Raw genomic sequence first — 26,523 nt, forward strand, 5'->3', positions numbered from 1 at the left:
TTATAACTGAATATTAAAATTACATCTTCTAGAGATGAAATAGATTTCATTTTAACCTTTAACATCTAAAAACCTTCTGCTTGGAAGATACCGGTACAGTAAAGCCTGCAGACCTGTTCAGCCAGACAACTTGAACTGAGCTTTTACTACACACACAGCTTCCTTTACTGACCGCAAGATGCACAAAGATCCTACACACCCTTTTTCAATAAGAGGATCAATTTTAGGGATCAATAGACATCCCGCTCTTTTGATGTATCTACTCTGCTGCTGTTTTACTGTTTGCAAACATTGGAACTACTGTTTCTTTTTGGCACTGCCGATGATTCTTGTGTGATTGCTCACTGAACTGCTAGTACTGTAATGTTGTGTTAAAACTGTCACCCCACTATTAGATTCGGTTTTAATGCACCTTTCTGTGCAAGATAATGCACATGTTTACATTTGATGTATTTGTAAACACTATACACTTTTTAGAGATAGAGCTGCTTTTCAGTTTACTAATGCTTAAATTAACATTTTAAAATGTCAAAGAGTACAGTGAATTCAAACCCCCAGTGCTGCTGTCTGGAAAAATCTAGAATATTATCATTTTAGATGAAAATGATGATGTTAAGAAAGAGAAGCAGTCAGGTTGCAGAGATCCTGTTGGGTCCTTTGGCTAGTTGGGCCAAAGCGAAACCCCCACACACTAACTTTTACAAATCTGTTCAGAAAAATCAATTGAAATTACAAATACTAAACACTGCATGCAGAGTGGAAACTGTCCAAATCCCTTTTCTAATTAACATTCAAAGAAAGACATTTAAGCACAAGATTTTACAAACACACTGAAACAAGCGACACCCTGTCGCCCTTTTGATTGAGCATCAATATGCCGAGAGGAGAGCAGAGTTGCCCCAGCCATCTGGTCCTGTGGCTGACCTCTAGTCCTTCCATGCTGCTCTGACAGTCCTCACCCAGTGATTACAAAGCAATATCATTTTTCCCATAGAAAAGATTGTGTTTAGTCCCTGGGAAAACTATTGTATTATGTGATTTGGCTCAAAACCCAAAATACCTTGTGGTAAACCATCTGACCACTGCCACTGACCCAAAAATAGAGAGGTAGTTGTGTGTGTGGTCAGTGAGCAGAATCACATAGAATGTAAAAGAAAGTATAGGGTCGATTTAATTTATTTAATTTGTCCTTGAACCTGCTACATCTTTGGAGTTGAAGGATGAGTTGATTAAAAACAGTAGCTACTGTGAAGATCCCATCCGGTTGCTTGGGCATGTTGCTGCTGATGGCATCATTCAATTCCTGCACTGCATTTTCTGAATTTGCATCAGAGTCTTGTGTCCTTATGGCCCCCAACAAAGTCCACCCATACAGTGCAATAGCTTGATCCAGGATGTTAGGGGTTAGCATGTCTCTGTGAAGATGTGTGCAGAGCTACTGTATCTCTGATTTCCTGTTGCTGATTGAGCCTCAATCTCATCTCATTTCTCCTGTGACCGGACACTAGCCAAAAGAGGGCTTGGTAGAAGAACAGCTCTTAGTCCAAGTCTGGTCAGCCTTGCCCTGATGCCGGCTCTCCCGCCTCTCTTCGTCCGACACTTTCGGTTTTGTTTCTCCCCTCTGGTCTGACCGGCCGCTCAGCGAATGCTGTTGGTGGGGATCCTCTGGTTGTCTGCTGCATTCCGTCCAAAACCCACACAACTTTTCCAGATGTTGATAATGTGCTTCTCTATCATAGAAAAGTCGTGCCTCAGCAGAAGGGGCCATGGAGAAAAAACAGGAAAGCATAGCAAAATATAGCAAAAAAGTAGCGAGGGCTTGAGGAGCGACAGGCTGCTACATTTACATGCACTGCCGTCATCATAGCAAACACACCATTACCAAAGTTGGCTATTCTTCATTAATAATTTATTCATAAATAACTTATTGTTAACTTATTTTTCTGTGTGTTTCAGGGCTGAGGCCTATGCTGAAAAGAGTGAGTTCATCCCTCCATTTTCCTTGTTTCTTTGTTTAATACAGTTACTTTTTTAGAAAGTTGCTTTCTATAGTTCTGTTAAAAAATGAGCATTGTTCAGCCATTGGGCCGCATCTTATACCTGACACAAAGCGGAACTGTCATTGCTTGTTTCAGACCAATGCAGTTGTTGTTTTCATGGCTAGCGCTCCGGTTGTAACGTAGCAAGTACATTTGCTACCCGTAAGTAGCAAATGTGCTTGTGCATCTGAAATAAGGTGTGGTCAGACATATTGTTGTCGCATAGGTATTTTGAGGCAGCAGAAAGCAGTTGTGCCATTGACCAACAAAATCTGGTCTAATATCAGAAGGGCAGAGAATTCCTGCAATTTAATGGAGCATTATTCAAATAGTAAGATGCACCCAAATAGGCTGGTTCACAACAGGTGTACACTCTGCTTTTTACACACACATGGGCATGTGAATGGATTACAGGTGATGACATCATCAATGTGTAAAAATCACATTCTCTTAAATGTTAGCAGAGCAGAGGAGCAAGAAAGATGCTGTGGGCATTTATGCGTGAGAAGCAGTGTGACTTCATTGATTATTTGAGAAGCTCATAGTTTAGTTCTGTTTCCAGTGTCAGGGTAATAAGTACGCTTTTTAGTTGGCTGCTAAAATGTTTCATGATATTTGCTGCAGTGACATTACTGCTTGTAGTGCATTACTCTCAGCAGAAAACTGCTCCCTTCTACAATTTGCCAAATCCACCATGTAAATAGTAATGCCCCAGATGCAGACACACCTGGATTTTAAAAGGAATGGGAGATGACATTTTAGTTGGTTGAATTCACGTCACGCCTAAAACACACCCATGATTTAAAAGGGACTAAAAACATCCTCTCTGCCCCTTTTGTCTACTTCGAGTTTAGATTATGCGCCGTTTCACTATCAAAAGTGGTTGGACATATCCTGAATGCACTTGCGCCATGCACATCAGAACATGCGTTCTAGAACTTTTAAATAGGACCCATTGTCTCGAAAAAGGCATAATGCAACTAATGTTCAATTGTCTTAAAGAAAATGATGACCCAGAGTTCATCATCAATATAATTAGCAATGGGAATGATTGTTAATATTACTAATGGTTTGTTTCAGACCGTGGTAAAGTGGTAGGAGGACTGCCGGATGTGGTCACCATTATGGAAAAGAAGGTGAGTGTCTAACATGTGATTTTAGTTGCTTTAAATTTGTGTATGTTTGTCTTAGAAGACATGAACTTTGCTCTTCCTGCAGACCCTGAGTTTAACATGTACAGTGTGCGGGGACCCCAAACCTCAGGTCTCGTGGTTGAAGAACGGAGCAGATGTAGAACCTGATGATCAGGTAAATGCTTCAGTCACACTAACAGGAAAAATCGGTTCAAACTAGACCTAATTTTTTTCTTTGGTTCCTGCCTGCCAAATGCTTCTGCTGACTGTTAAAGCGTTTTACTCCCTTCCTTTCCTTCCCATTATTAATTCCCTTATTAATCAGACACAATTGCAAGAGTTTATTTCTATTAAGTTGTCTTCCGATACTATAAGGTTTCTATACTCAGTACGCGTCTACTGGATTCTGTTGTTACTCCCAGTGGCTTTGACTGTGGTTCAATATTTAGCTCACTCTTTGGATTCATAGGCGTAGCATCCCTAATGTGCACTGAACTGTTCAAATGCAGTGTACGACCGTGACAGCAATTATGGTTTTACAGTCACAGTTAGTGCTATGATGACAGTTCTAGACATTGAACATTTAAAATGACATGAAAACTAAAATATTGGAGTGAGTAATATTTGAATGAGAGATTCAGAAAATACTACAGGAAATATTGAGTTGGTAACAAACAAAGTACTTTCTTAGAAGTGTGTGTTTCAATTAAGTTTTAATTACTACACAAAACTGAAACTAATGAATAAGATCTCCACTGATGCACTTTAGTTCTTTGTTGGAAACTGACTGATTGCACCTAGAAGTCTCTACACAGCCTCCATATGCCCTGCTGAGTTGATCAGGATTAGGGGAAACAAAAAGACCTCTACCTGCTTTTTGATAAAGACCTTAGCACCAGTTACAATCTCTCACTAGAGAGATGTGCATGCTTTCGGTGAGGTCAGCATTACCAGCACACTCCTGGATTGGTAATGGAACAAATTTACCTCTCACAACTCACTGACCTACTTGCCAACCAGTTAAAGTCTACAGCCTATCCCCAGTCAGTTGAGGCTCTTTCAACAGCATCAGCATCCTGCGGCTCTGAACGGCTTTGAAGATTTAAGTTTGAGAAACCGCGGTCCAGGTGGAATATGTGTTGAAGTTTGCCCTCTTCTTTATTCATTTCCACACCTGCTAATAATCTGTCTAAAACAAGAGCTGACGTCCTATGTGATGTTTTTTAAACCTCAGGAGTGCGCCTCTCCTACCTCATTACCACAGAGGATACTAAAGATATTAACAGAAAAACAAACAGGAATATATACAGATCAAGACAATATTGCGTTGAAACTCAGCGCAGGAATAGGTGTTACTGGCTTAAACAGAGGTGTGTCAGAGGGGGTGGTGAATGACAAAGATGAATAATTTTTAACATTTTGTCACACAACAACCATCATTATCAAGTATTTTTGTTATACAGGAGGTACCTTTCGTCAGTCAAAAATGAGGAACAATGAAACTGCAGATTAGCCCTCACTGATCTAAAATGAATGCAGTTATGCAAGAGTATATACTAGTGTGTTTTTTGATCATTTTTCATCATATATAATACAATTACTTTTTTCATTATTTTTTATGGCATACTATACTGTGACTTTTGTCATGACTTTCAATGTCATATCATACTGTGACTTTTCTTCATGACTTTTGATGACACTCTATACCAAGTGATTCTTCAATTTTTGATGACATATTATGCATAGATTTTTTTCATGACTTTTAATGGCATACTATAATGTGACTTTTTAAAAAAAGATTTTTGATGACATACTATACTATGTCATTTATCATGATCTTGATGACATCTAAAACTATACCATCTACATCACATACTGTGCAATAATCCTTTTCATGATTTTGAATGACATACTTTTCTATGATGCTTTTTCATGATTTTGGACAAAAAACTTTACTATGACATTTCTTTGTGATTTTGGACGACATACTTTCAACCACGTTATACTATGATGTTTTTTCATAATTTTGGATGACATACTTTGCTATGATGCTTTTTCATGATTTTGGACAACATACTATAGTAAGACGTTTTTTCATGATTTTTGTCGACAGAGTATACTATGGCTTTTTTTCATTATTTTGGCGAACATATTGTACTATCAAGTTTCTTCATGATTTTGGACGACATACTATAAAATTATGTTTTTTCATGATTTTGAATAACATATTATACTATGAAGTTTCTTCATGATTTTGGACGACATACTTTACTATGACACTTTTTTATGATATTGGGCGACATACTACAGTAAGACGTTTTTTAATAATTTTTGTTGACATACTATACTGACATTTTTTGATGATTTTGGACGACATGCTGTACTATGACACTTTTTGATTGTTTTGGATGACATACTATACTATGATGTTTTTTTTGCTGATTTTTGACAACATATCATACCATGACTTTTTTAATCTTGTAGTATGACATTTTTTCTTACTTGTATGACCCCTGAACTGTCTCAAACTTTAGAGACGTAATTTAATAAAGAGTCAGGATCATCAGAAACCAACATTCAGTTTATTTACAAAAACAGAAGCAGGAGATCATAAAACAGATCAAAACACTGGACGAATCCTGGAAACACAAGACTGGTGGGCTGGTCATAATGAACAGACACCCAGGCCTACCCACAAAGGACTGTAGGATCAGAGCTCTTCTCTCTAACGTAAAACACCAAAACAACTACACCTCACAAAAACAAAGCTGAGATAACAGAACTACTTGTTCCACCGTAAAAAAAACAAAACCACAGGCAGAAAACCAATTAATAAAAGTCACCACGTTGCTGCTGCTGCCAGGCTGCCGGATGAGAGTGAGCAGAAATCCCTGCCCCCATGTTAAAGGTTTCCCTCAGTCAGGGTAAACAGCTCCATCTGAAAGAACAACGGTCAAGATCACATGTAATGCACAACATAACCATAACCAGGGAGTGAAGCATGAAATGATGACATATAACGCTATGACATCTTTAAATTCATTTTGATGAAATACTGTACTTGGTAATTTTTTTCATTACTTTTGTTGGCTTTCTATACTGTACATTCTTTAAAGCTTGTTGATTATATACTATACAATGTTTTTTTTTTTATGATTTTGGATGATATACTATACTATGATGTTTTAGGATGGTTTTCAACGACATACTATACTATGACGTTTTTTGATGGTTTTGGAAGACATTCCATACCAGGAGATTTTTTCATGATTTTGGATGAGATACTATAGTATGACATTTTTTTTTAATGATTTTGGACACAAACTTTTTTGGTACTTTTTTTTTGGTAGATAAAAAAGGAAAGAGGTACAACACAGCAGTGTGTCATCAGTGTCTGATTTGTTAAACAATTTTGTAACTGAAAAAAATTTTTCAACATGCTATATTATATATATGTGTGTGTGTGTGTATAAGATAATATAGGTTGTTTATTTTATGCAGTTTTCAACAATTTTTAGCTGTTTTTGGGACATGTCATATTTTGACATTTTTGCCATACTATAGCCTTGCATCTTTGGTCATTTTTTCCACGTCATATTTTAGTGTTTTAGACTATTTTTGCAATATTTTTTGCTATGGCGTGTCTCTGCAGGCTATTTTATGCAGTTTTCAACAGTTTTCAGCTGTTTTTGGGACATGTCATATTTTGACATTTTTGCCTTACTATAGCCTTGCTTCTTTGCTCATTTTTTCCACATGTCATATTTTAGTGTTTTTGGCAGTTTTTGCACCATTCTTTGATATGGCGTGTGATTGCAGGCTATTTTATGCAGTTTTCAGCAGTTTTCAGCTGTTTTTGGGACATGTCATATTTTGACATTTTTGCCATACTATAGCCTTGCTTCTTTGGTCATTTTTTCCACATGTCATATTTTAGTGTTTTTGTCAGTTTTTGCACCATTCTTTGATATGGTGTGTGATTGCAGGCTATTTTATGCAGTTTTCAGAAGTTTTCAGCTGTTTTTGGGACATGTCATATTTTGACATTTTTGCCATACTATAGCCTTGCATCTTTGGTCATTTTTTCCACGTGTCATATTTTAGTGTTTTTGGCAGTTTTTGCACCATTCTTTGCTATGGCGTGTGATTGCAGGCTATTTTATGCAGTTTTCAACAGTTTTCAGCTGTTTTTGGGACATGTCATATTTTGACATTTTTGCCTTACTATAGCCTTGCTTCTTTGGTCATTTTTTCCACATGTCATATTTTAGTGTTTTTGTCAGTTTTTGCACCATTCTTTGATATGGTGTGTGATGGCAGGCTATTTTATGCAGTTTTCAGAAGTTTTCAGCTGTTTTTGGGACATGTCATATTTTGACATTTTTGCCATACTATAGCCTTGCTTCTTTGGCCGTTTTTTCCACACGTCAATTTTTTGTGTTTTTGGCAGTTTTTGCACCATTCTTTGCTATGGCGTGTGATTGCAGGCTATTTTATGCAGTTTTCAACAGTTTTCAGCTGTTTTTAGGACATGTCATATTTTGACAATTTTGCCATACTATAGCCTTGCATCTTTGGTCATTTTTTCCACGTGTCATATTTTAGTGTTTTTGGCAGTTTTTACACCATTCTTTGCTGTGGCGTGTCTTTGCAGGCTATTTTATGCAGTTTTCAACAGTTTTCAGCTGTTTTTGGGACATGTCATATTTTGACATTTTTGCTTTACTATACCCTTGCTTCTTTGGTCATTTTTTCCACATGTCATATTTTAGTGTTTTTGTCAGTTTTTGCACCATTCTTTGATATGGTGTGTGATTGCAGGCTATTTTATGCAGTTTTCAGAAGTTTTCAGCTGTTTTTGGGACATGTCATTTTTTGACTTTTTTGCCATACTATAGCCTTGCTTCTTTTGTCATTTTTTCCACGTCATATTTTAGTGTTTTGGCAGTTTTTGCACCATTCTTTACTGTGGCGTGTCTTTGCAGGCTATTTTATGCAGTTTTCAACAGTTTTCAGCTGTTTTTGGGACATGTCATATTTTGACATTTTTGCCATACTATAGCCTTGCTTCTTTGGTCATTTTTTCCACATGTCAAATGTATGTGGTTTTGGCTTTTTTTGCACCATTCTTTGATGTGGCGTGTGATTGCAGGCTATTTTATGCAGTTTTCAGCAGTTTTCAGCTGTTTTTGGGACATTCTTTGACATTTTTGCCTTACTATAGCCTTGCTTCTTTGGCCGTTTTTTCCACATGTCAATTTTTTGTGTTTTTGGCAGTTTTTGCACCATTCTTTGCTATGGCGTGTGATTGCAGGCTATTTTATGCAGTTTTCAACAGTTTTCAGCTGTTTTTAGGACATGTCATATTTTGACAATTTTGCCATACTATAGCCTTGCATCTTTGGTCATTTTTTCCACGTGTCATATTTTAGTGTTTTGGCAGTTTTTGCACCATTCTTTACTGTGGCGTGTCTTTGCAGGCTATTTTATGCAGTTTTCAACAGCTTTCAGCTGTGTTTAGGACATCTCATATTTTGACATTTTTGCTTCTTTGGTCATTTTTTCCACATGTTATATTTCAGTGTTCTTGGCTATTTTTGCAATATTTTTTGCAATGGCGTGTCTCTGCAGGGTATTTTATGCAGTTTTTAACAGTTTTCAGCTGTTTTTGGGACATGTCATATTTTGACATTTTTGCCATACTATAGCCTTGCTTCTTTGGTCATTTTTTCCGCACGTCAAATTTTTGTGTTTTTGGCAGTTTTTGCACCATTCTTTGCTATGGCGTGTCTTTGCAGGCTATTTTATGCAGTTTTCAAAAGTTTTCAGCTGTTTTTAGGACACGTCATATTTGAAATTTTTGCCATACTATAGCCTTGCTTCTTTGCTCATTTTTTCCACATGTCATATTTCATTGTTTTTGGGTTTATTTGCAGCATTCTTTGCTATGGCGTGTCTTTGCAGGCTATTTTATGCAGTTTTCAACAGTTTTCAGCTGTTTTTGGGACATGTCATATTTTGACATTTTTGCCATACTATAGCCTTGCTTCTTTGCTCATTTTTTCCACGTCATATTTCAGTGTTTTTGAGTTTATTTGCAGCATTCTTTGCTATGGCATGTCTTTGCAGGCTATTTTATGCAGTTTTCAACAGTTTTCAGCTGTTTTTGGGACATGTCATATTTTGACATTTTTGCCATACTATAGCCTTGCTTCTTTGCTCATTTTTTCCACATGTCAAATGTATGTGTTTTTGGGTTTATTTGCACCATTCTTTGCTGTGGCGTGTGATTGCAGGCTATTTTATGCAATTTTCAACAGTTTTCAGCTGTTTTTGGGACATGTCATATTTTGACATTTTTGCCATACTATAGCCTTGCTTCTTTGCTCATTTTTTCCACATGTCATATTTCATTGTTTTGGGGTTTATTTGCAGCATTCTTTGCTGTGGCGTGTGATTGCAGGCTATTTTATGCAGTTTTCAGCAGTTTTCAGCTGTTTTTGAGACATGTCATATTTTGACATTTTTGCCATACAAAAGCCTTGCTTCTTTGCTCGCTTTTCCCACATGTCAAATGTATGTGTTTTTGGCTTTTTTTGCACCATTCTTTGATATGGCGTGTGATTGCAGGCTATTTTATGCAGTTTTCAGCAGTTTTCAGCAGTTTTTGGGACATGTCATATTTTGACATTTTTGCCATACTATAGCCTTGCTTCTTTGCTCATTTTTTCCACATGTCAAATGTATGTGGTTTTGGCTTTTTTTGCACCATTCTTTGATGTGGCGTGTGATTGCAGGCTATTATATGCAGTTTTCAGCAGTTTTCAGCTGTTTTTGGGACATGTCATATTTTGACATTTTTCACATTTTTGCCATGTTTTGACATGTCATATTTTGACATTTTTGCCATACTATAGCTACTATAGCTATCGCTTTTCCCACATGTCAAATGTATGTGTTTTTGGCTTTTTTTGCACCATTCTTTGCTATGGCGTGTGATTGCAGGCTATTTTATGCAGTTTTCAGCAGTTTTCAGCTGTTTTTGGGACATGTCATATTTTGACATTTTTGCCATACTATAGCCTTGCTTCTTTGCTCATTTTTTCCACATGTCAAATGTATGTGGTTTTGGCTTTTTTTGCACCATTCTTTGATGTGGCGTGTGATTGCAGGCTATTTTATGCAGTTTTCAGCAGTTTTCAGCTGTTTTTGGGACATGTCATATTTTGACATTTTTGCCATACTATAGCCTTGCTTCTTTGGTCATTTTTTCCACATGTCAAATGTATGTGGTTTTGGCTTTTTTTGCACCATTCTTTGATGTGGCGTGTGATTGCAGGCTATTATATGCAGTTTTCAGCAGTTTTCAGCTGTTTTTGGGACATGTCATATTTTGACATTTTTGCCTTACTATAGCCTTGCTTCTTTGGCCATTTTTTCCACACGTCAATTTTTTGTGTTTTGGGCAGTTTTTGCACCATTCTTTGCTATGGCGTGTGATTGCAGGCTATTTTATGCAGTTTTCAACAGTTTTCAGCTGTTTTTGGGACATGTCATATTTTGACATTTTTGCCATACTATAGCCTTGCTTCTTTGCTCATTTTTTCCACATGTCAAATATATGTGTTTTTGGGTTTATTTGCACCATTCTTTGCTGTGGCGTGTGATTGCAGGCTATTTTATGCAATTTTCAACAGTTTTCAGCTGTTTTTGGGACATGTCATATTTTGACATTTTTGCCATACTATAGCCTTGCTTCTTTGCTCATTTTTTCCACATGTCAAATGTATGTGGTTTTGGCTTTTTTTGCACCATTCTTTGATGTGGCGTGTGATTGCAGGCTATTATATGCAGTTTTCAGCAGTTTTCAGCTGTTTTTGGGACATGTCATATTTTGACATTTTTGCCATACTATAGCCTTGCTTCTTTGGCCATTTTTTCCACACGTCAATTTTTTGTGTTTTGGGCAGTTTTTGCACCATTCTTTGCTATGGCGTGTGATTGCAGGCTATTTTATGCAGTTGTCAGCAGTTTTCAGCAATTTTTGGGACATGTCATATTTTGACATTTTTGCCATACTATAGCCTTGCTTCTTTGGTCATTTTTTCCACATGTCATATTTCATTGTTTTTGGGTTTATTTGCAGCATTCTTTGCTATGGCGTGTGATTGCAGGCTATTTTATGCAGTTTTCAACAGTTTTCAGCTGTTTTTGGGACATGTCATATTTTGACATTTTTGCCATACTATAGCCTTGCTTCTTTGCTCGTTTTTTCCACATGTCAAATGTATGTGTTTTGGCTTTTTTGCACCATTCTTTGATGTGGCGTGTGATTGCAGGCTATTATATGCAGTTTTCAGCAGTTTTCAGCTGTTTTTGGGACATGTCATATTTTGACATTTTTGCCTTACTATAGCCTTGCTTCTTTGGCCATTTTTTCCACACGTCAATTTTTTGTGTTTTGGGCAGTTTTTGCACCATTCTTTGCTATGGCGTGTGATTGCAGGCTATTTTATGCAGTTTTCAACAGTTTTCAGCTGTTTTTGGGACATGTCATATTTTGACATTTTTGCCATACTATAGCCTTGCTTCTTTGGTCATTTTTTCCACATGTCATATTTCAGTGTTTTTGGGTTTATTTGCACCATTCTTTGATATGGCGTGTGATTGCAGGCTATTTTATGCAGTTTTCAGCAGTTTTCAGCTGTTTTTGGGACATGTCATATTTTGACATTTTTGCCATACTATAGCCTTGCTTCTTTGCTCATTTTTTCCACATGTCAAATGTATGTGGTTTTGGCTTTTTTTGCACCATTCTTTGAAATGGCGTGTGATTGCAGGCTATTATATGCAGTTTTCAGCAGTTTTCAGCTGTTTTTGGGACATGTCATATTTTGACATTTTTCACATTTTTGCCATGTTTTGACATGTCATATTTTGACATTTTTGCCATACTATAGCTACTATAGCTATCGCTTTTCCCACATGTCAAATGTATGTGTTTTTGGCTTTTTTTGCACCATTCTTTGCTATGGCGTGTGATTGCAGGCTATTTTATGCAGTTTTCAGCAGTTTTCAGCTGTTTTTGGGACATGTCATATTTTGACATTTTTGCCACACTATAGCCTTGCTTCTTTGCTCATTTTTTCCACATGTCAAATGTATGTGGTTTTGGCTTTTTTTGCACCATTCTTTGATGTGGCGTGTGATTGCAGGCTATTATATGCAGTTTTCAGCAGTTTTCAGCTGTTTTTGGGACATGTCATATTTTGACATTTTTGCCATACTATAGCCTTGCTTCTTTGCTCATTTTTTCCACATGTCAAATGTATGTGTTTTTGGCTTTTTTTGCACCATTCTTTGCTATGGCGTGTGATTGCAGGCTATTTTATGCAGTTTTCAGCAGTTTTCAGCTGTTTTTGGGACATGTCATATTTTGACATTTTTGCCATACTATAGCCTTGCTTCTTTGGTCATTTTTTCCACATGTCAAATGTATGTGGTTTTGGCTTTTTTTGCACCATTCTTTGATGTGGCGTGTGATTGCAGGCTATTATATGCAGTTTTCAGCAGTTTTCAGCTGTTTTTGGGACATGTCATATTTTGACATTTTTGCCTTACTATAGCCTTGCTTCTTTGGTCATTTTTTCCACATGTCATATATTTGTGTTTTGGGCAGTTTATTTGCACCATTCTTTACTATGGCGTGTGATTGCAGGCTATTTTATGCAGTTTTCAACAGTTTTCAGCTGTTTTTGGGACATGTCATATTTTGACATTTTTGCCATACTATAGCCTTGCTTCTTTGCTCATTTTTTCCACATGTCAAATATATGTGTTTTTGGGTTTATTTGCACCATTCTTTGCTGTGGCGTGTGATTGCAGGCTATTTTATGCAATTTTCAACAGTTTTCAGCTGTTTTTGGGACATGTCATATTTTGACATTTTTGCCATACTATAGCCTTGCTTCTTTGCTCATTTTTTCCACATGTCAAATGTATGTGGTTTTGGCTTTTTTTGCACCATTCTTTGATGTGGCGTGTGATTGCAGGCTATTATATGCAGTTTTCAGCAGTTTTCAGCTGTTTTTGGGACATGTCATATTTTGACATTTTTGCCATACTATAGCCTTGCTTCTTTGGCCATTTTTTCCACACGTCAATTTTTTGTGTTTTGGGCAGTTTTTGCACCATTCTTTGCTATGGCGTGTGATTGCAGGCTATTTTATGCAGTTGTCAGCAGTTTTCAGCAATTTTTGGGACATGTCATATTTTGACATTTTTGCCATACTATAGCCTTGCTTCTTTGGTCATTTTTTCCACATGTCATATTTCATTGTTTTTGGGTCTATTTGCAGCATTCTTTGCTATGGCGTGTGATTGCAGGCTATTTTATGCAGTTTTCAACAGTTTTCAGCTGTTTTTGGGACATGTCATATTTTGACATTTTTGCCATACTATAGCCTTGCTTCTTTGCTCGCTTTTCCCACATGTCAAATGTATGTGGTTTTGGCTTTTTTTGCACCATTCTTTGATGTGGCGTGTGATTGCAGGCTATTATATGCAGTTTTCAGCAGTTTTCAGCTGTTTTTGGGACATGTCATATTTTGACATTTTTGCCTTACTATAGCCTTGCTTCTTTGGCCATTTTTTCCACACGTCAATTTTTTGTGTTTTGGGCAGTTTTTGCACCATTCTTTGCTATGGCGTGTGATTGCAGGCTATTTTATGCAGTTTTCAACAGTTTTCAGCTGTTTTTGGGACATGTCATTTTTTGACATTTTTGCCATACTATAGCCTTGCTTCTTTGCTCGCTTTTCCCACATGTCAAATGTATGTGTTTTTGGCTTTTTTTGCACCATTCTTTGATATGGCGTGTGATTGCAGGCTATTTTATGCAGTTTTCAGCAGTTTTCAGCTGTTTATGGGACATGTCATATTTTGACATTTTTGCCATACTATAGCCTTGCTTCTTTGCTCATTTTTTCCACATGTCAAATGTATGTGGTTTTGGCTTTTTTTGCACCATTCTTTGCTGTGGCGTGTGATTGCAGGCTATTTTATGCAATTTTCAACAGTTTTCAGCTGTTTTTGGGACATGTCATATTTTGACATTTTTGCCATACTATAGCCTTGCTTCTTTGCTCATTTTTTCCACATGTCAAATGTATGTGTTTTTGGCTTTTTTTGCACCATTCTTTGATATGGCGTGTGATTGCAGGCTATTTTATGCAGTTTTCAGCAGTTTTCAGCTGTTTATGGGACATGTCATATTTTGACATTTTTGCCATACTATAGCCTTGCTTCTTTGCTCATTTTTTCCACATGTCAAATGTATGTGGTTTTGGCTTTTTTTGCACCATTCTTTGCTATGGCGTGTGATTGCAGGCTATTTTATGCAGTTTTCAGCAGTTTTCAGCTGTTTTTGGGACATGTCATATTTTGACATTTTTGCCTTACTATAGCCTTGCTTCTTTGGCCATTTTTTCCACACGTCAATTTTTTGTGTTTTGGGCAGTTTTTGCACCATTCTTTGCTATGGCGTGTGATTGCAGGCTATTTTATGCAGTTTTCAACAGTTTTCAGCTGTTTTTGGGACATGTCATATTTTGACATTTTTGCCATACTATAGCCTTGCTTCTTTGCTCATTTTTTCCACATGTCATATTTCAGTGTTTTTGAGTTTATTTGCAGCATTCTTTGCTATGGCATGTCTTTGCAGGCTATTTTATGCAGTTTTCAACAGTTTTCAGCTGTTTTTGGGACATGTCATATTTTGACATTTTTGCCATACTATAGCCTTGCTTCTTTGCTCATTTTTTCCACATGTCAAATGTATGTGTTTTTGGGTTTATTTGCACCATTCTTTGCTGTGGCGTGTGATTGCAGGCTATTTTATGCAATTTTCAACAGTTTTCAGCTGTTTTTGGGACATGTCATATTTTGACATTTTTGCCATACTATAGCCTTGCTTCTTTGCTCATTTTTTCCACATGTCATATTTCAGTGTTTTTGGGTTTATTTGCAACATTCTTTGCTATGGCGTGTGATTGCAGGCTATTTTATGCAGTTTTCAGCAGTTTTCAGCTGTTTTTGGGACATGTCATATTTTGACATTTTTGCCATACTATAGCCTTGCTTCTTTGCTCGCTTTTCCCACATGTCAAATGTATGTGTTTTTGGCTTTTTTTGCACCATTCTTTGATATGGCGTGTGATTGCAGGCTATTTTATGCAGTTTTCAGCAGTTTTCAGCAGTTTTTGGGACATGTCATATTTTGACATTTTTGCCATACTATAGCCTTGCTTCTTTGCTCATTTTTTCCACATGTCAAATGTATGTGGTTTTGGCTTTTTTTGCACCATTCTTTGATGTGGCGTGTGATTGCAGGCTATTATATGCAGTTTTCAGCAGTTTTCAGCTGTTTTTGGGATATGTCATATTTTGACATTTTTCACATTTTTGCCATGTTTTGACATGTCATATTTTGACATTTTGCCATACTATAGCTACTATAGCTATTTTTTCCACATGTCAAATGTATGTGTTTTGGCTTTTTTGCACCATTCTTTGCTATGGCTTGTGATTGCAGGCTATTTTATGCAGTTTTCAGCAGTTTTCAGCTGTTTTTGGGACATGTCATATTTTGACATTTTTGCCATACTATAGCCTTGCTTCTTTGCTCATTTTTTCCACATGTCAAATGTATGTGTTTTTGACTTTTTGCACCATTCTTTGATGTGGCGTGTGATTGCAGGCTATTTTATGCAGTTTTCAACAGTTTTCAGCTGTTTTTGGGACATGTCATATTTTGACATTTTTGCCATACTATAGCCTTGCTTCTTTGCTCATTTTTTCCACATGTCAAATGTATGTGGTTTTGGCTTTTTTTGCACCATTCTTTGATGTGGCGTGTGATTGCAGGCTATTATATGCAGTTTTCAGCAGTTTTCAGCTGTTTTTGGGACATGTCATATTTTGACATTTTTGCCTTACTATAGCCTTGCTTCTTTGGCCATTTTTTCCACACGTCAATTTTTTGTGTTTTGGGCAGTTTTTGCACCATTCTTTGCTATGGCGTGTGATTGCAGGCTATTTTATGCAGTTTTCAACAGTTTTCAGCTGTTTTTGGGACATGTCATATTTTGACATTTTTGCCATACTATAGCCTTGCTTCTTTGCTCATTTTTTCCACATGTCAAATATCATGTGTTTTGGGTTTATTTGCACCATTCTTTGCTATGGCGTGTGATTGCAGGCTATTTTATGCACTTTTCAACAGTTTTCAGCTGTTTTTGGGACATGTCATATTTTGACATTTTTGCCATACTATAGCCTTGCTTCTTTGCTCATTTTTCCACATGTCAAATGTATGTGGTTTTGGGTTTATTTGCACCATTCTTTGATGTGGCGTATGATTGCAGGCTATTATATGCAGTTTTCAACAGTTTTCAGCTGTTTTTGGGACATGTCATATTTTGACATTTTTGCCATACTATAGCCTTGCTTCTTTGGCCATTTTTTCCACACGTCAATTTTTTGTGTTTTGGGCAGTTTTTGCACCATTCTTTGATGTGGCGTGTGATTGCAGGCTATTATATGCAGTTTTCAGCAGTTTTCAGCTGTTTTTGGGACATGTCATATTTTGACATTTTTGCCGTACTATAGCCTTGCTTCTTTGGTCATTTTTTCCACATGTCAAATGTTTGTGTTTTTGGCTTTTTTTGCACCATTCTTTGCTATGGCGTGTAATTGCAGGCTATTTTATGCAATTTTCAACAGTTTTCAGCTGTTTTTGGGACATGTCATATTTTGACATTTTTGCCATACTATAGCCTTGCTTCTTTGGTCATTTTTCCACATGTCATATTTCAGTGTTTTTTGGGTTTATTTGCACCATTCTTTGCTATGGCGTGTGATTGCAGGCTATTTTATGCAGTTTTCAGCAGTTTTCAGCTGTTTTTGGGACATGTCATATTTTGACATTTTTGCCTTACTATAGCCTTGCTTCTTTGCTCATTTTTTCCACATGTCAAATGTTTGTGTTTTTGGCTTTTTTTGCACCTTTTTTTGCTGTGGCGTGTGATTGCAGGCTATTTTATGCAGTTTTCAACAGTTTTCAGCTGTTTTTGGGACATGTCATTTTTTGACATTTTTGCCATACTATAGCCTTGCTTCTTTGCTCGCTTTTCCCACATGTCCAATTTCAGTGTTTTGGTTTATTTGCACCATTCTTTGCTATGGCGTGTGATTGCAGGCTATTTTATGCAGTTTTCAACAGTTTTCAGCTGTTTTTGGGACATGTCATATTTTGACATTTTTGCCATACTATACCCCTGCTTCTTTGCTCATTTTTCCACATGTCAAATGTATGTGTTTTTGGCTTTTTGCACCATTCTTTTGCTATGGCGTGTGATTGCAGGCTATTTTATGCAGTTTTCAACAGTTTTCAGCTGTTTTTGGGACATGTCATATTTTGACATTTTTGCCATACTATAGCCTTGCTTCTTTGCTCATTTTTTCCACATGTCAAATGTATGTGTTTTTGGGTTTATTTGCAACATTCTTTGCTATGGCGTGTGATTGCAGGCTATTTTATGCAGTTTTCAGCAGTTTTCAGCTGTTTTTGGGACATGTCATATTTTGACATTTTTGCCATACTATAGCCTTGCTTCTTTGGTCATTTTTTCCACATGTCATATTTCAGTGTTTTTGGGTTTTTTTGCACCATTCTTTGCTGTGGCGTGTGATTGCAGGCTATTTTATGCAGTTTTCAACAGTTTTCAGCTGTTTTTGGGACATGTCATTTTTTGACATTTTGCCATACTATAGCCTTGCTTCTTTGCTCATTTTTCCACATGTCAAATGTTTGCGTTTTTGGCTTTTTTTGCACCATTCTTTGCTATGGCGTGTGATTGCAGGCTATTTTATGCAGTTTTCAACAGTTTTCAGCTGTTTTTGGGACATGTCATATTTTGACATTTTTGCCTTACTATAGCCTTGCTTCTTTGGCCATTTTTTCCACACGTCAATTTTTTGTGTTTTGGGCAGTTTTTGCACCATTCTTTGCTATGGCGTGTGATTGCAGGCTATTTTATGCAGTTTTCAACAGTTTTCAGCTGTTTTTGGGACATGTCATATTTTGACATTTTTGCCATACTATAGCCTTGCTTCTTTGGTCATTTTTTCCACATGTCATATTTCAGTGTTTTTGGGTTTATTTGCACCATTCTTTGCTGTGGCGTGTGATTGCAGGCTATTTTATGCAATTTTCAACAGTTTTCAGCTGTTTTTAGGACATGTCATATTTTGACATTTTTGCCTTACTATAGCCTTGCTTCTTTGCTCATTTTTTCCACATGTCAAATGTTTGCGTTTTTGGCTTTTTTTGCACCATTCTTTGCTATGGCGTGTGATTGCAGGCTATTTTATGCAGTTTTCAGCAGTTTTCAGCTGTTTTTGGGACATGTCATATTTTGACATTTTTGCCTTACTATAGCCTTGCTTCTTTGCTCATTTTTTCCACATGTCAAATGTTTGCGTTTTTGGCTTTTTTTGCACCATTCTTTGCTATGGCGTGTGATTGCAGGCTATTTTATGCAGTTTTCAGCAGTTTTCAGCTGTTTTTGGGACATGTCATATTTTGACATTTTTGCCTTACTATAGCCTTGCTTCTTTGGTCATTTTTTCCACATGTCATATTTCAGTGTTTTTGGGTTTATTTGCACCATTCTTTGCTGTGGCGTGTGATTGCAGGCTATTTTATGCAATTTTCAACAGTTTTCAGCTGTTTTTGGGACATGTCATATTTTGACATTTTTGCCATACTATAGCCTTGCTTCTTTGCTCATTTTTTCCACATGTCAAATGTATGTGTTTTTGGGTTTATTTGCACCATTCTTTGCTGTGGCGTGTGATTGCAGGCTATTTTATGCAATTTTCAACAGTTTTCAGCTGTTTTTGGGACATGTCATTTTTTGACATTTTTGCCATACTATAGCCTTGCTTCTTTGGTCATTTTTTCCACATGTCATATTTCAGTGTTTTTGGGTTTATTTGCAACATTCTTTGCTATGGCGTGTGATTGCAGGCTATTTTATGCAATTTTCAACAGTTTTCAGCTGTTTTTGGGACATGTCATATTTTGACATTTTTGCCATACTATAGCCTTGCTTCTTTGGTCATTTTTTCCACATGTCATATTTCAGTGTTTTTGGGTTTATTTGCAGCATTCTTTGCTATGGCATGTCTTTGCAGGCTATTTTATGCAGTTTTCAACAGTTTTCAGCTGTTTTTGGGACATGTCATATTTTGACATTTTTGCCATACTATAGCCTTGCTTCTTTGCTCATTTTTTCCACATGTCAAATGTATGTGTTTTTGGGTTTATTTGCACCATTCTTTGCTGTGGCGTGTGATTGCAGGCTATTTTATGCAATTTTCAACAGTTTTCAGCTGTTTTTGGGACATGTCATTTTTTGACATTTTTGCCATACTATAGCCTTGCTTCTTTGGTCATTTTTTCCACATGTCATATTTCAGTGTTTTTGGGTTTATTTGCAACATTCTTTGCTATGGCGTGTGATTGCAGGCTATTTTATGCAGTTTTCAACAGTTTTCAGCTGTTTTTGGGACATGTCATATGTTGACATTTTTGCCATACTATAGCCTTGCTTCTTTGGTCATTTTTTCCACATGTCATATTTTAGTGTTTTTGGGTTTATTTGCAGCATTCTTTGCTATGGCGTGTCTTTGCAGGCTATTTTATGCAGTTTTCAGCAGTTTTCAGCTGTTTTTGGGACATGTCATATTTTGACATTTTTGCCATACTATAGCCTTGCTTCTTTGGTCATTTTTTCCACATGTCATATTTCATTGTTTTTGGGTTTATTTGCAGCATTCTTTGCTATGGCGTGTGATTGCAGGCTATTTTATGCAGTTTTCAACAGTTTTCAGCTGTTTTTGGGACATGTCATATTTTGACATTTTTGCCATACTATAGCCTTGCTTCTTTGCTCATTTTTTCCACATGTCAAATGTATGTGTTTTTGGGTTTATTTGCACCATTCTTTGCTGTGGCGTGTGATTGCAGGCTATTTTATGCAATTTTCAACAGTTTTCAGCTGTTTTTGGGACATGTCATTTTTTGACATTTTTGCCATACTATAGCCTTGCTTCTTTGGTCATTTTTTCCACATGTCATATTTCAGTGTTTTTGGGTTTATTTGCAACATTCTTTGCTATGGCGTGTGATTGCAGGCTATTTTATGCAGTTTTCAACAGTTTTCAGCTGTTTTTGGGACATATCATATGCTGACATTTTTGCCATACTATAGCCTTGCTTCTTTGGTCATTTTTTCCACATGTCATATTTTAGTGTTTTTGGGTTTATTTGCAGCATTCTTTGCTATGGCGTGTCTTTGCAGGCTATTTTATGCAGTTTTCAACAGTTTTCAGCTGTTTTTGGGACATGTCATATTTTGACATTTTTGCCTTACTATAGCCTTGCTTCTTTGCTCATTTTTTCCACATGTCAAATGTTTGTGTTTTTGGCTTTTTTTGCACCATTCTTTGCTATGGCGTGTGATTGCAGGCTATTTTATGCAGTTTTCAGCAGTTTTCAGCTGTTTTTGGGACATGTCATATTTTGACATTTTTGCCTTACTATAGCCTTGCTTCTTTGGCCATTTTTTCCACACGTCAATTTTTTGTGTTTTGGGCAGTTTTTGCACCATTCTTTGCTATGGCGTGTGATTGCAGGCTATTTTATGCAGTTTTCAACAGTTTTCAGCTGTTTTTGGGACATGTCATATTTTGACATTTTTGCCATACTATAGCCTTGCTTCTTTGGTCATTTTTTCCACATGTCATATTTCAGTGTTTTTGGGTTTATTTGCACCATTCTTTGCTGTGGCGTGTGATTGCAGGCTATTTTATGCAGTTTTCAACAGTTTTCAGCTGTTTTTGGGACATGTCATATTTTGACATTTTTGCCATACTATAGCCTTGCTTCTTTGGTCATTTTTTCCACATGTCATATTTCAGTGTTTTTGGGTTTATTTGCACCATTCTTTGCTGTGGCGTGTGATTGCAGGCTATTTTATGCAATTTTCAACAGTTTTCAGCTGTTTTTGGGACATGTCATATTTTGACATTTTTGCCATACTATAGCCTTGCTTCTTTGGTCATTTTTTCCACATGTCAAATGTATGTGTTTTTGGCTTTTTTTGCACCATTCTTTGCTATGGCGTGCCTTTGCAGGCTATTTTATGCAGTTTTCAACAGTTTTCAGCTGTTTTTAGGACATGTCATATTTTGACATTTTTGCCTTACTATAGCCTTGCTTCTTTGCTCATTTTTTCCACATGTCAAATGTTTGCGTTTTTGGCTTTTTTTGCACCATTCTTTGCTATGGCGTGTGATTGCAGGCTATTTTATGCAGTTTTCAGCAGTTTTCAGCTGTTTTTGGGACATGTCATATTTTGACATTTTTGCCTTACTATAGCCTTGCTTCTTTGGCCATTTTTTCCACACGTCAATTTTTTGTGTTTTGGGCAGTTTTTGCACCATTCTTTGCTATGGCGTGTGATTGCAGGCTATTTTATGCAGTTTTCAACAGTTTTCAGCTGTTTTTGGGACATGTCATATTTTGACATTTTTGCCATACTATAGCCTTGCTTCTTTGCTCATTTTTTCCACATGTCAAATGTATGTGTTTTTGGGTTTATTTGCACCATTCTTTGCTGTGGCGTGTGATTGTAGGCTATTTTATGCAATTTTCAAGAGTTTTCAGCTGTTTTTGGGACATGTCATTTTTTGACATTTTTGCCATACTATAGCCTTGCTTCTTTGGTCATTTTTTCCACATGTCATATTTCAGTGTTTTTGGGTTTATTTGCAACATTCTTTGCTATGGCGTGTGATTGCAGGCTATTTTATGCAATTTTCAACAGTTTTCAGCTGTTTTTGGGACATGTCATATTTTGACATTTTTGCCATACTATAGCCTTGCTTCTTTGCTCATTTTTTCCACATGTCATATTTCAGTGTTTTTGGGTTTATTTGCAGCATTCTTTGCTATGGCATGTCTTTGCAGGCTATTTTATGCAGTTTTCAACAGTTTTCAGCTGTTTTTGGGACATGTCATATTTTGACATTTTTGCCATACTATAGCCTTGCTTCTTTGCTCATTTTTTCCACATGTCAAATGTATGTGTTTTTGGGTTTATTTGCACCATTCTTTGCTGTGGCGTGTGATTGCAGGCTATTTTATGCAATTTTCAACAGTTTTCAGCTGTTTTTGGGACATGTCATATTTTGACATTTTTGCCATACTATAGCCTTGCTTCTTTGGTCATTTTTTCCACATGTCATATTTCAGTGTTTTTGGGTTTATTTGCACCATTCTTTGCTGTGGCGTGTGATTGCAGGCTATTTTATGCAGTTTTCAACAGTTTTCAGCTGTTTTTGGGACATGTCATATTTTGACATTTTTGCCATACTATAGCCTTGCTTCTTTGGTCATTTTTTCCACATGTCATATTTCAGTGTTTTTGGGTTTATTTGCACCATTCTTTGCTGTGGCGTGTGATTGCAGGCTATTTTATGCAATTTTCAACAGTTTTCAGCTGTTTTTGGGACATGTCATATTTTGACATTTTTGCCATACTATAGCCTTGCTTCTTTGCTCATTTTTTCCACATGTCAAATGTTTGTGTTTTTGGCTTTTTTTGCACCATTCTTTGCTATGGCGTGTGATTGCAGGCTATTTTATGCAGTTTTCAGCAGTTTTCAGCTGTTTTTGGGACATGTCATATTTTGACATTTTTGCCTTACTATAGCCTTGCTTCTTTGGCCATTTTTTCCACACGTCAATTTTTTGTGTTTTGGGCAGTTTTTGCACCATTCTTTGCTATGGCGTGTGATTGCAGGCTATTTTATGCAGTTTTCAACAGTTTTCAGCTGTTTTTGGGACATGTCATATTTTGACATTTTTGCCATACTATAGCCTTGCTTCTTTGCTCATTTTTTCCACATGTCATATTTCAGTGTTTTTGGGTTTATTTGCAACATTCTTTGCTATGGCGTGTAATTGCAGGCTATTTTATGCAATTTTCAACAGTTTTCAGCTGTTTTTGGGACATGTCATATTTTGACATTTTTGCCATACTATAGCCTTGCTTCTTTGGTCATTTTTTCCACATGTCATATTTCAGTGTTTTTGGGTTTATTTGCACCATTCTTTGCTGTGGCGTGTGATTGCAGGCTATTTTATGCAATTTTCAACAGTTTTCAGCTGTTTTTGGGACATGTCATATTTTGACATTTTTGCCATACTATAGCCTTGCTTCTTTGCTCATTTTTTCCACATGTCAAATGTTTGCGTTTTTGGCTTTTTTTGCACCATTCTTTGCTATGGCGTGTGATTGCAGGCTATTTTATGCAGTTTTCAGCAGTTTTCAGCTGTTTTTGGGACATGTCATATTTTGACATTTTTGCCTTACTATAGCCTTGCTTCTTTGGCCATTTTTTCCACACGTCAATTTTTTGTGTTTTGGGCAGTTTTTGCACCATTCTTTGCTATGGCGTGTGATTGCAGGCTATTTTATGCAGTTTTCAACAGTTTTCAGCTGTTTTTGGGACATGTCATATTTTGACATTTTTGCCATACTATAGCCTTGCTTCTTTGGTCATTTTTTCCACATGTCATATTTCAGTGTTTTTGGGTTTATTTGCACCATTCTTTGCTGTGGCGTGTGATTGCAGGCTATTTTATGCAATTTTCAACAGTTTTCAGCTGTTTTTGGGACATGTCATATTTTGACATTTTTGCCATACTATAGCCTTGCTTCTTTGCTCATTTTTTCCACATGTCAAATGTATGTGTTTTTGGCTTTTTTTGCACCATTCTTTGCTATGGCGTGCCTTTGCAGGCTATTTTATGCAGTTTTCAACAGTTTTCAGCTGTTTTTAGGACATGTCATATTTTGACATTTTTGCCTTACTATAGCCTTGCTTCTTTGCTCATTTTTTCCACATGTCAAATGTTTGCGTTTTTGGCTTTTTTTGCACCATTCTTTGCTATGGCGTGTGATTGCAGGCTATTTTATGCAGTTTTCAGCAGTTTTCAGCTGTTTTTGGGACATGTCATATTTTGACATTTTTGCCATACTATAGCCTTGCTTCTTTGGTCATTTTTTCCACATGTCATATTTCAGTGTTTTTGGGTTTATTTGCACCATTCTTTGCTGTGGCGTGTGATTGCAGGCTATTTTATGCAATTTTCAACAGTTTTCAGCTGTTTTTGGGACATGTCATATTTTGACATTTTTGCCATACTATAGCCTTGCTTCTTTGCTCATTTTTTCCACATGTCAAATGTATGTGTTTTTGGGTTTATTTGCACCATTCTTTGCTGTGGCGTGTGATTGCAGGCTATTTTATGCAATTTTCAACAGTTTTCAGCTGTTTTTGGGACATGTCATTTTTTGACATTTTTGCCATACTATAGCCTTGCTTCTTTGGTCATTTTTTCCACATGTCATATTTCAGTGTTTTTGGGTTTATTTGCAACATTCTTTGCTATGGCGTGTAATTGCAGGCTATTTTATGCAATTTTCAACAGTTTTCAGCTGTTTTTGGGACATGTCATATTTTGACATTTTTGCCATACTATAGCCTTGCTTCTTTGGTCATTTTTTCCACATGTCATATTTCAGTGTTTTTGGGTTTATTTGCAGCATTCTTTGCTATGGCATGTCTTTGCAGGCTATTTTATGCAGTTTTCAACAGTTTTCAGCTGTTTTTGGGACATGTCATATTTTGACATTTTTGCCATACTATAGCCTTGCTTCTTTGCTCATTTTTTCCACATGTCAAATGTATGTGTTTTTGGGTTTATTTGCACCATTCTTTGCTGTGGCGTGTGATTGCAGGCTATTTTATGCAATTTTCAACAGTTTTCAGCTGTTTTTGGGACATGTCATATTTTGACATTTTTGCCATACTATAGCCTTGCTTCTTTGGTCATTTTTTCCACATGTCATATTTCAGTGTTTTTGGGTTTATTTGCACCATTCTTTGCTGTGGCGTGTGATTGCAGGCTATTTTATGCAGTTTTCAACAGTTTTCAGCTGTTTTTGGGACATGTCATATTTTGACATTTTTGCCATACTATAGCCTTGCTTCTTTGGTCATTTTTTCCACATGTCATATTTTAGTGTTTTTGGGTTTATTTGCAGCATTCTTTGCTATGGCGTGTCTTTGCAGGCTATTTTATGCAGTTTTCAGCAGTTTTCAGCTGTTTTTGGGACATGTCATATTTTGACATTTTTGCCATACTATAGCCTTGCTTCTTTGGTCATTTTTTCCACATGTCATATTTCAGTGTTTTTGGGTTTATTTGCAGCATTCTTTGCTATGGCGTGTCTTTGCGGGCTATTTTATGCAGTTTTCAACAGTTTTCAGCTGTTTTTGGGACATGTCATATTTTGACATTTTTGCCATACTATAGCCTTGCTTCTTTGCTCATTTTTTCCACATGTCAAATGTATGTGTTTTTGGGTTTATTTGCAGCATTCTTTGCTATGGCATGTCTTTGCAGGCTATTTTATGCAGTTTTCAACAGTTTTCAGCTGTTTTTGGGACATGTCATATTTTGACATTTTTGCCATACTATAGCCTTGCTTCTTTGCTCATTTTTTCCACATGTCATATTTCAGTGTTTTTGGGTTTATTTGCACCATTCTTTGCTGTGGCGTGTGATTGCAGGCTATTTTATGCAATTTTCAACAGTTTTCAGCTGTTTTTGGGACATGTCATTTTTTGACATTTTTGCCATACTATAGCCTTGCTTCTTTGGTCATTTTTTCCACATGTCATATTTCATTGTTTTGGGGTTTATTTGCAGCATTCTTTGCTATGGCGTGTGATTGCAGGCTATTTTATGCAGTTTTCAACAGTTTTCAGCTGTTTTTGGGACATGTCATATTTTGACATTTTTGCCATACTATAGCCTTGCTTCTTTGCTCATTTTTTCCACATGTCAAATGTATGTGTTTTTGACTTTTTTTGCAACATTCTTTGCTATGGCGTGTGATTGCAGGCTATTTTATGCAATTTTCAACAGTTTTCAGCTGTTTTTGGGACATGTCATATTTTGACATTTTTGCCATACTATAGCCTTGCTTCTTTGCTCATTTTTTCCACATGTCATATTTCATTGTTTCTGGGTTTTTTTGCACCATTCTTTGCTATGGCGTGTGATTGCAGGCTATTTTATGCACTTTTCAACAGTTTTCAGCTGTTTTTAGGACATGTCATATTTTGACATTTTTGCCTTACTATAGCCT

The 26,523-nt window shown here is 36.6% G+C and overlaps 1 protein-coding gene across 2 annotated transcripts in view; it reads left to right on the plus strand.

Moving 5' to 3' along the window:
* Positions 1 to 26,523, plus strand: part of myom2b (myomesin 2b) — a 71,122-nt gene that overhangs the window by 38,118 nt on the left and 6,481 nt on the right. For both annotated transcript variants that reach the window (XM_042504297.2, XM_088078892.1), the window contains 3 exons: positions 1,957 to 1,979; positions 3,120 to 3,175; positions 3,258 to 3,347. In XM_042504297.2, the coding sequence (XP_042360231.1) occupies positions 1,957 to 1,979; positions 3,120 to 3,175; positions 3,258 to 3,347 (169 nt within the window). The remainder of the gene's footprint in view (positions 1 to 1,956; positions 1,980 to 3,119; positions 3,176 to 3,257; positions 3,348 to 26,523) is intronic.

Source organism: Plectropomus leopardus, chromosome 1 (genome assembly GCF_026936395.1).
Source record: "Plectropomus leopardus strain MGB_pleo_1.0 chromosome 1, ASM2693639v1, whole genome shotgun sequence".
NCBI lineage: Eukaryota > Metazoa > Chordata > Actinopteri > Perciformes > Serranidae > Plectropomus > Plectropomus leopardus.